This window comes from Mercenaria mercenaria, chromosome 17 (genome assembly GCF_021730395.1).
Source record: "Mercenaria mercenaria strain notata chromosome 17, MADL_Memer_1, whole genome shotgun sequence".
Classification (NCBI taxonomy): Eukaryota; Metazoa; Mollusca; class Bivalvia; order Venerida; family Veneridae; genus Mercenaria; species Mercenaria mercenaria.
This window is the reverse complement of record NC_069377.1, coordinates 32073830-32084627: the sequence shown is the minus strand read 5'-3', so window position 1 is coordinate 32084627 and position 10798 is coordinate 32073830. Positions and strand designations below refer to the sequence as shown.

The window sequence follows — 10798 nt, the reverse complement described above, 5'->3', positions numbered from 1 at the left end:
CACGTATTCATTACATCTAATTAATATTCATAATTTTACGGACTACTTTTTCGTTTCTGAAAAGGTTGGATTTTTTTCAAATAGGAAACAAATGGAAGAAGTTTTTATAGTTGTAATTATAAGAATTGAATGGTATTTTTCTGCGGTTCATCGATGTATGAACTATCAGTAAGTGTACACCTAATTTTTACATAAACTCCTTATGCAAATTAGGTGTAAACTTCCCGGCAGTTCATACATCGATGAATCGCAGAAAAATACCATTCAATTCTTAAATAGACTGTATTCCAACTTAAGTGTATGAGGTAAGGACGTATGACAAACAGTTGTTAAATGTAATCTTAAAAAAAATTATACCATCACTATTTCATAATATAAGATTTAAGAATATACAACACTTAACAAAAAAAGTTCATGATAAATTTTGCTGATTTTCTCAGGTGTGAATTAATAAGGATATTTATTTTTCCTATTATCGAGAGATTTCGGAAATCTTTACTGGTTAAAATATCTCCATATATATAGTTTTACAGTAGCAAAATGTGCGTTTCGCTTTTCGATACATTCTGTGTGCAAAACCTACAAAGTCTCTGTTCTGGCGTTTCACCCACATATCGACCAGTCTCTATACGTATAGGCAATGTAGCTCATCGAAATTGACACAGCATTGAACGTTCGTACTTGTTGTGCCCCCACTATGAGTGGTGGGGGCATATAGATTTGGTCTTGTCCATGCGTCCGTCCGTCCGAAAAATAAGGTTTGTGATGCGCCTAGCTAAAAAGTATTTCATATAAATTGATGAAACCTTGCTTTAGTCTTTATCATGATATGAACTTGCGCACCTCTTATTTCTCGTCTGGCTCTACCCCATATTTCCAGAGTTATGGCCCCTGAAATAGTAAAAAATGCATATTTGTACCTTGTGACGCGCCTAGCTCAAAACGTATTTGATATAAATTGACGAAACCTTGCATGAGTCTTTATAGGAATAAGGTCAGTAATTCGGTCGAAAATGTGCTTCCGTGGTGTAGAAGAAAGAAGTCCATAATAAATAGATCCTAATTTTCCCATTTTTTAGCGCAAATTCGTGTAGAACGAGTGCTTTGATCACACTTTGTCGCTACTAGAATACATTCTGTATGAAATGAGACGGTTTTCATGTTCATACACCCCACATGGCAAGTTTTACAGATCGAAACCGGATGTACGTGTTTATTGCGCGGACGAGAGCAAATATGCGCCTTTTTTAGTGTAGCAGATCACAACTGACTGGCATTTCACTAGGAACTACTCAACCCCCTATTTTCTTTTCATTTTTTCGTTAATCTGTGAAAGAGCTTTCATGAAAAATAGGTGTAGGAAAAAGTGATATTCTCTAAAAATACGTAAAGACGACCTGAACTTGTCGTTTTTTATATGAAACAAAGAAAGATTTGAATTACTGACCTTTAACCTATGATCATGATATAAACGTGCTCACCTCCTATTTTTCTGGCTCCGCCCCCTATTTATAGAGATATGAAATGAAATAGAAAAAAATGCACATTTAAACCTTGTGACGCGCCTAGCTCAAAACGCATTTGATATAAATTGACGAAACCTTGCATGAGTCTTTATCATGATATAAACTTGCTCACCTCCTTTTCTTCTGGTTCAGTCCCTATTTATAGAGTTATGGCCCCTAAAATAGTAAAAAATGCACATTTTTGATCTTGTGACGCGCCTTGCTCAAAACGTTTTTCATACAAATTAATGAAACCTTGCATGAGCCTTTATCATGATATGAACTTGCGCACCTCCTATTCGTTGCCTGGCTCCGCCCCCTATTTCCAGAGTTATGGCTCCTGAAATAGTCAAAAATGCATATTTTCACCTTGTGATGCGCCTAGCTCAAAACGTATTTAATAAAAATTGATGAAACTTTACATGAGTCTTTACCATGACATAAACTTGCTCATCTCCTTTTTTCTGGCTCCGCCCCTATTTATAGGGTTATGGCCCCAGAAATATTTAAAAATGCACATTTTCACCTTGTGATGCGCCTAGCTCAAAACGTATTTGATATAAATTGATGAAACCTTGCATGAGTCTTTATCATGATATGAACTTGCGCACCTCCTATTCGTTGTCTGGTTCCGCCCCCTATTTTCAGAGCTATGACCCCTGAAATAGTCAAAAATGCATATTTTCACCTTGTGATGCGCCTAGCTCATAAGGTATTTGATATAAATTGATGCAACCTTGCATGAGTCTTTATCATGATATAAACTTGCTCACCTTCTTTTTTTTCGTCAACCTCTACCCCCTATTTCCAGAATTATAACCCCTGAAATAGTGAAAAATGCACATTGTCATCTTGTGACGCGCCTAGCTAACAACTATTTCATATAAATTAATGAAACATTGCATGAGTCTTTATCATGATATAAATTTGTGCACCTCCTATTCGTTGTCTGGCTCCGCCCCCTATTTCAAGAGTTATGGCCCATGAAATAGTCAAAAATGCATATTTTCACATTGTGATGCGCCTAGCTAAGAAGTATTTGATATAAATTGATGAAAACTTGCATGAGTCTTTATCTTGATATAAACTTGCGCATCTACTTTTTTCGTTTGGCTCTACCTCTATTTCCAAAGTTATGGCCCCTGAAATAGTCAAAACTCCCTTTTTCACCCAATAACGTGCCTAGCTCAAAAAGTATTAAATGTAAATTCATGAAACCTTGCATGAGTCTTTATCATGATGTGACCATACACACTTGGCATTCTTCTTAAGATTTTAGCGCTAATTAGAGAGTTATGGCCCTTGAAATAACCATGTAGTGGATTTTTAGTTTTTGATGCTCATAGCTCAAAAAGTAATTGGGCCTAGAATAATGAATCCTTTACATAGAATGTTTGTTGAGGCTATACCCCTTAAGACTTCAAACATTTGAGCTATACCCCTTATCTGTGACAAATGTACCAGTGGGGGTACACCCTGTGTTCTACAGACACACTCTAGTAAAGTTGATACTTAGATAGACTTAACATTCGGAATTGTGTTTGAATGTTCTGTAAGTCATTAGCTTCTGGACGTTTTGAATTTCCTGTGACTATTTTTTCGCATAATTGTCTCGTATCAAATATTTTGCTTTTTTTGAGGTCAATAATTGTTTTGGATTAAAATGTTTCAGACATTCAAATATTGTTCATAATACACTTCATATATTACTAAACTGATTGTAATCAAAGATAAATACGTTTTTGTAAGTCTATTTTTATCCATAGTATTTCGACGGTTCCAGAACTTGAGAATTGTGAGACGGCGCCTGTATAATCCAGCATAAAGTAATATCAAGACTTTAGCATCACCCATTGCTATTCCAAGGTCAAGGTCAAACTTCTTGCACGAGATTATTTGCGAAGACCGCAAATAATGATTAGTTACAGCCCTGTTTTAAGCCGGTGGAACAATCAAAACATTAATGAGAGGGTCGCACGTCAATCCCTGATCCCTGAAAAGTTTAAATTGAATGGAACTTTTGTTTTTTATTTCCTGAAATGTTTGAATTTTTCAAGCGGTGCATCAACGATATTGTTGCCCTTTGGGCATTAACATCTTAGTAACTTTAAAACAGGTGGTAGGATGGATACAATCGTCTGTCCAACCTTATTTTTAGTTGCGAGAACGTTCAGTTCCGATCCTTTCTGTTAGATGGTATGGATATGACGAAAGTTTTGTGGTATGTGGTAGAACCCTTGATACTGAAACCATTGCAGTTCTGTTAGTCTACAAACACTGAAGTCCGGAATAGCATTGGCATTATGTACACTGTTGTTACCAATCTGGCACCATCAGATATAAGCTCATAAAAACAGAATCGTTGTTTACCGTTTGGGAGACCTCCGTGTCCCAGTGGTTATTGTAATTAACTTTGAAACACTTGCTCTTATCGCTATGGATTCAAAGCCTTATTTGAAAGCCTTGTGATTAACATGATTAAGCCGTCTAGTTGGCTTACGGAATATCGATGGTTCTACCCACGTGCCCGCCCTTGCCTGAAATGATTCTCAGAGTGGCACCTGGGATCGTCCTCTTCCTTGAAAAAAAAGCCCCAAAGGTCATCATATGTCCTTCAGTTGTGCCGGTGTTAAGTTAAACAAACACAAAAGAATCTAAACAGAAACAGAGAAAATTCAGAAGTAGCTGACTTGAGTTTAAATCTAACGGTCAGGCTTAGAACTTTGATGAAGACATATGAAGGACTAACGCTTCTTAACTTTCTATGTAATATTTACTCACTTTTTAAGGAGATTTCTTCATGTAATTACTGTTTATATTGTTTGTACAAGCTATGTATCATGCATATGATATATTTCGGACACTGCGGTTTATCTAGCCTCCTACAAGTTTCTTGCATTTCTATTGGTCAATAGACGTCACGTGGAGACAGGATATATTCCATTTCAGATATGAATTTTGATTAAAAAAAATACCTGCCGCTTTGTTAATTTACAAAATATTACATTATAGTATGTAAGTAAAGGTAGTCAGCAAGATAAAATCGTTACACAGCTTGTTGGTGACAGGATACGGGATATACGCTGTCTCGAAAATCCATATCAGGCTCGAGCTTCGCTCTCGCCTGATATAGATTTCCTCGAAAGCGTATATCCCGTATCCTGTCACCAACAAGCAGTGTAACTTATAATATTTACAATTTTAACAAGTGTTTATTTTACGACATACATTCAAAAATCGTGTAATTGCAGCCTTTTGACGTATATCTATTGGGCATTCATCAAACGAGATGTGTCGCAGTAAAGACCGGCGAACATAAATGCATTCTGTTTGCTGGATGTGGTGATATACCCTGGTACCTCAAACATTTATCAAACATTTTAGAAAAGTATCTTGTAAATTGATATGTTAAATGCACTTAAACATATTGCAAAATGATATTCTGATGACAGACTATCAATAATTAAGAAAGTTGTTAACAGAAGATCGGCTGGGAACCAGTCCCTCATTATCACTGATAAAGGGATTATCTTCTATTTAAGATATCCGTTAACCATGGTGAGTCAACATTTGTTTAAATTAACTATCTTCAGCAAAACTTAATCATAACTACTTTTTTACTTCCGTATTTTATTATTTTTCTTTTATTTCCTCCCTCCATATTAAATGGCAATTGTGTGTTTTCTGTCAGCATCTTTCGGCACAATTTTAATATTACCTTGCGAAATAGCAATAAGTTTGATTGTCGGCAAGATCATGTTTTGAATTTAGTTAAAGACGTTTATCGTATACAGTATATTTTAAACAGCAAGGACATATTGAAATTTAATTTTCTAAACTAAATTGTTTTAACGTATATGGATAAATGTGGTATCTTCTTATTGATTAAGGTAATTTTATCAAAGTTAACCTATATGCAAAAATGATACAGTCATCATATGAAAGTTAACAGTATCTATCAAATGCATTTAACCTGTTTATACGTTATACTTACTAACTGATGGGATAAAAAGAATGGGCATTTTGATCTATTGCAAAAGTTGACCTCATAGTTTGAACATGTCAGCGGATTCAGAGAAAACATGCTTGCTACGGCAGCATGATGCAAAAAGGAACGTGTCTTCAGTTGTCGGAAATACACGGACCTTGCCGAGTAATGGCGATGGAACAAGGAACGTATCTGCAGTTACCGGAAATACAAGGACATTGCCGAATAATGAAAAATCATTTTCAACTATGGATCTGAAAGCAACTCAAAACACGACGTCAGTGTCAAACAATACACCTGTCGTGTCAGGTTATGAAGAAAGAGCAAATAAAATACTGGTGTCAGAAAAAGACAACATCAGAAATTTACAAAATACTTCCAGCTCAGAGAGTCCAACTTTCAAAGCTAGATTTTACATTACAGTTAGTATAATTCTGGTCGTTTTTAAAGGTTGCGAGGAAATGGCTGCAGTGACATTAAAACAGTTTGTATATTCGTGGTGTGAAAATGAAACGGTGTCATCTGACGACTTTCATCGTTCAAATGAGACACATGGAAGCAACTCAACAGATCCTTGCGGTCACGCGGGTTCACAGATCACCGAGTCCGAGGCACAGAAAATGGCATCACGATGGGAGCTATATTTCAATTTGTTAAATGCAATGTTAGTATTCTTGTCTGTATCAATTTACGGTACCATGTCGGACTATTTTGGGAGGAAACCTTTCCTATGTATAGCTGTGTTAGGCTATACTCTAAAATGTGGAACAATAGCAGTAGTTATATATTTTGATTTACATATAGCCTGGATATTACTTGCTTATGGCATTGATGGACTTGGAGGGTCTAATTACGCTGTTAGTGCGCACACGTACGCGAGCACGGCTGATATTACTCAAAGATCTGGGTCAAGAATTATAGCCATTGCAATTATGGAAATGGTGTTAGGAGCAGGACGGTTCTCTACGCAGTTTGGCAATGGTTACTTTATTCATCAGTATGGTTATTTCTATCCGATGTTAACTGCAACTGCCGGGTCCTTTTTCTCCGTGTTGTTTATTTTGTTGGCATTTAAGGAAACTAATACTGCTGTCATGGAATTACCACAAACGAAACTTCGTTGTCCTACATGTACAATATTAGTAAAGAGATACGTCAGTTTTTATGTTAAAACCGGAAGTAGGAGGGACAGAACCGTTTTCTGGATATGTCTCACCGTGTTTGTGCTGTTTGAAATTGGGCAACAAGGACGTTCAGATCCACTCGTGCTTTACCAACTAGGAAGCCCATTCTGTTGGTCCTCTGAAGAAATAGGGTTGTACGGGGCGGCGACCACAGGTCTATGGTATGTGGTAGGCTGTCTGTTACTGAAACCACTGCAGTTCTGTTTGTCTGCAAACACTATAGCCTGTTTCGGAATTGTATCGTCTGTTATTTACAATGTTGTAACCGGCCTTGCGCCATCATCACTATGGATTTTTATAGGTAAGCACCTAAAGACAGAACTCTTTTTTACATAAGCTGATTCATGCGCTTTTGTTTTGCTTTCGTTATGTATTATTAAATGATTTATTTAGTTGTTTTTTTTTCAACAGGAAATTTCAGAGTAGATTTAAATACTTAAGGCTTAAGTTGATCCGGAAACCTTCTTCTACAAGCACAAAACTGTATATAAATAGAATAATTTTAACGTTGAATTATGCTTTTGGTTTAAGGCAACAGTTGTCATAACGTTTTAGAGACGCGGAAGATTCAGTACAACCTGTATTAAGCAGCCAGGCTTATAAACGACACATTTGGCTGTTTAAGGCAGGTGGCAGCTTAAGACAAGGTAAAATAAGTAAAACATCAAGTTCAGAAATTAGCTTTCTGACTGCTTAAGACAAGTGACTGCTTAATGCAGGTGACGGCTTAAGCAGGTTCAAGCGTATGTATAATTTATAAGCTTAAATACTTAATTCAGTTTCCCGATTTGTTCAATTATGTGTCATCAACTGGGTATACTTGAAGTCATATATTGATATCATTTTATATTGACAGCGGCAGGTTTTGGACTGATAATGGCCCTTCCTAAACCAGTCCTTAGAGGGTTGGCGTCAACAAGAGCTTCTGAAACAGAGCAAGGTAACCAAAAATATTTTTAACCTATAAGTATATACAGTTTACAAATAAATTAAATATATATCGTAAAAAGTTTTAAATCTTGTCGCATTTTCTTCTAATTCAGACTCATAATGGCAAAGTATCGGCGTATGAAAATTGGAGCTAGGCAAATAGTTTCCCTTAGAGCAACATTAGCAGGCTTTATTGAAACGAATAAATAGCGCATATACATGCAAACATGCAATTTCGTTTAAAGGCCACAGCACCAAAACCCCTTGTAATATGGATAGGCGAAACGAGATATGCATTTCTAGAATACATAGTTATACATGTAGTTACTTTTAAGGGTATCTTATACTCGTAGATGCAATTTTTCTCTCTCTTTATTTTAGGCGCAATGTTTGCAGGTCTGGAGTCTTCTGAATTGATTTGTAAAATGGTAGCAAGCCCTGGTTCCCTCAGCATATATTCAGCTACACTTGACACAATAAAGGGAATGATATTCTTTGTTTTAGCAGGATTTGACGTATTGGCTCTAATATTTATGATGTAAGCTTTCATTTATGCATGTATATTTTTGGATTTTTTTTCTGATGTTGATACAGGAAATTGAAATTTGAGGGGTGTTGCACACTGTATTACTCCATATAACATGCTCAGTCAAAACGAGAATGCCATTAATTTACTTGATAGCGTTTTATGCTTCCGAAGGATTCACTTATAGAATTTGTTAAAATTGAGCCGCACCACGAGAAAACCAACATAGTGCATTTGCGACCAGCATGGATCCAGACCAGCCTGCGCATCCGCGCAGTCTGGTCTGGATCCATGCTGTTCGCTAACGGTTTCTCTAATCACAATAGGCTTTGAAAGCAAACAGCATGGATCTGGTCTGGATCCATGCTGGTCGCAAATGCAATATGTTGGTTTTCTCATGGTGCGGCTCATTTATATTAACAAAATATGTAAAAAGATCTCTTGGAAGCATAGAATGTAACCAAAAAAGAATAATAGCAGACTCGGTTTGACTGAGTCTGTTCGTGAGAGGTAATAAAATGTGTAACACCTCTCACGCCCCCTAGTACCGGTTTAAGCGGAACTCTGTTACACATTGAATGGATTTCATGATTCCAAAGGACCAGAAAATATAACATCCGAGATAAATTTGATGTATTTGAAAATCGCATAAACATAATCTACGAAATAATTCTTGCATCTATGTTCTCCACGCCAGTTTAAATTATGCCCACATGCTTTTTAAGATTTCCTAATGTTGTTTTGTACACGAAAGCAATTGTTTATATGACTGTACAAATGTCACAAATTACATTAATGACGAATACGGTGGGCGTACTTACATTTTTAACCAGTGTTTATTCTTATCAATGAAAACGTTTTACATGGATACATCTTGTAATTACAGCTTTCTGACATATATTTTGAGAGAACAGACTAAAGAGCCAAGTTATACTGTCATTCAGACAATAAGGTGATGCACATGGATTCTTGACAAAAATAATCTCCGAGTGAAGACATACAAGCAGAAGTGTTGACAAACAAGTCTTCCATGTGTTGGCTGTGGTTATATACATTGTCACATCGATGTTGAAACTTTTTGTACTGACTTTTGATTATGTGAAACAGGTGTTTTAAAAAATGGGACTTCGTTCTCGTCCGCGAACATAGAAACAGTAACTGTTAGAGTCTCATTGTAGTCTTCATGTCTTTAGCAATTTAAATTTTGTAAACATCAGTTTATAACTAGGAATATAAATTCTTTCATTGGATGTAGGTGCAGATGCGAATATCCGGCTCGAGAGTAACTGTTTAGTCACCCGAGAGACCGATGTTCCCATCCGCATGTACATTTGCTGAATGCAGGCACTACGTTTTTAGCCAGTGCTGTTACACATTTCATTACTTCTAACGAAGAGACTTAATCAAACCGAGTGTGCTTTCACTTTGATTGGTTGCGCTACGTTTAGAGAATTGAAAGAAAGGAAATACATTAAAGAAAGAAGATTAAGCAAATGGGTTAGTAATTGCAAAGTAAAACCAAAGATGAACCATTTCGTTTTATCACGTTTCCTCGCTAAGCTTGTTACAGAAATAGAAAAAATGTTTGTCGCTGGTATTATATCTGAATAGATAGTATAAACTACCGCCTCATAGAAACGTAAAATTTGAATGTATGTTCTTATAGACCGTATGTTGTATTTCCAAATGCACAATAAATTGTTGTGACTTTAGATAATCGTCTTATTTTCAAAAGAGTCGTGTGCCATTTTTGTAATTCTTGAGACAAAATGTTTTACGTATCAGTGATATTCAACATCTTAAGGTTTTGTTGCCAAGTAATGCACGTTCCGTAACACGAGTGCAAATATATCACGATAAAACTTAATGAGACGAATAGAAAGATACCAAGAAAACAAACTCGTCAAAATTAATTTAGGCGTTGTGGGGCCAAATATATAAATGCCTGAGACGGCGAAACTCGGCTAGATTCCTACCCGAGTGTCTGATTTCGATAGAACTGTTGAGTTTTATTCAGGCTATATTCCGAAGTCGTCTGCTTCTGAAACTAAATCGAAATAGTTTAACATCTAACAGGCATGCTTCACATTGTATTATTCTTAAACAGCACATTACTAACAAGACTAAAATGTCGCAAATAGAATAGTATATATAGATCTAGATTAAGAAATACGCACGTCTTTTTCAGTGGAAATATTGTGCGACGAACGAGTGCATATTTTTCAAATCAATTCGTTTTGATATACAAAAACATACACCTGTAATTATCATATTAATGATAAAAAAAATGTCCTTGAGCCGAGTAAAAAGTATTCCTTATTCAACCGACGATCTGAAGTTCCGAGCTGCTTCTTTGTGTTCTTAGGAGTTTTGTCTGACTTCTAAGTTTATAATACGCGCCATGAGATAACCAACAAAGTGGCTTTGCGACCAGCATGGCTCCAGACCAGCCTGCACATCCGCACAGTCTGGTCAGGATCCATGCTGTTCGTTTTCAAAGCCTATTACAATTAGAGAAACCGTAAGCGAACAGCATGGATCCTGACCAGACTGCGCGGATGCGCAGGCTGGTCTGGATCCTTGCTGGTCGCAAACCCACTATGTTGGTTTTCTCATGGCGCGGCTCATATGTGTTTTTCTGAAAATTGCATTACAATATAAAACG

General features: G+C 36.5%; 1 protein-coding gene across 1 annotated transcript; it reads left to right on the top strand.

The window, feature by feature from the left end:
- Nucleotides 1–5178: 5178 nt before the first annotated feature.
- LOC123535660 (proton-coupled folate transporter-like) lies at nucleotides 5179–10403 on the top strand. The gene is made up of 4 exons (XM_045318399.2): nucleotides 5179–6978; nucleotides 7534–7617; nucleotides 7989–8145; nucleotides 9020–10403. Exons 1-4 carry the CDS (start codon nucleotides 5565–5567, stop codon nucleotides 9087–9089), a joined length of 1725 nt encoding a protein of 574 aa, XP_045174334.2. The 5' UTR covers nucleotides 5179–5564; the 3' UTR covers nucleotides 9090–10403.
- The last annotated feature ends 395 nt before the right edge of the window (nucleotides 10404–10798 follow it).

What these genes read in the sequence shown, in the direction of transcription:
- LOC123535660 (XM_045318399.2), top strand. Translation starts at nt 5,565, where the DNA reads ATGTCAGCGGATTCAGAGAAAACATGCTTGCTACGGCAGCATGATGCA. An exon ending in ATCACTATGGATTTTTATAG is followed by an intron (nt 6,979 to 7,533) that starts GTAAGCACCTAA and finishes TTATATTGACAG; the next exon opens with CGGCAGGTTTTGGACTGATA. An exon ending in AGCTTCTGAAACAGAGCAAG is followed by an intron (nt 7,618 to 7,988) that starts GTAACCAAAAAT and finishes TCTTTATTTTAG; the next exon opens with GCGCAATGTTTGCAGGTCTG.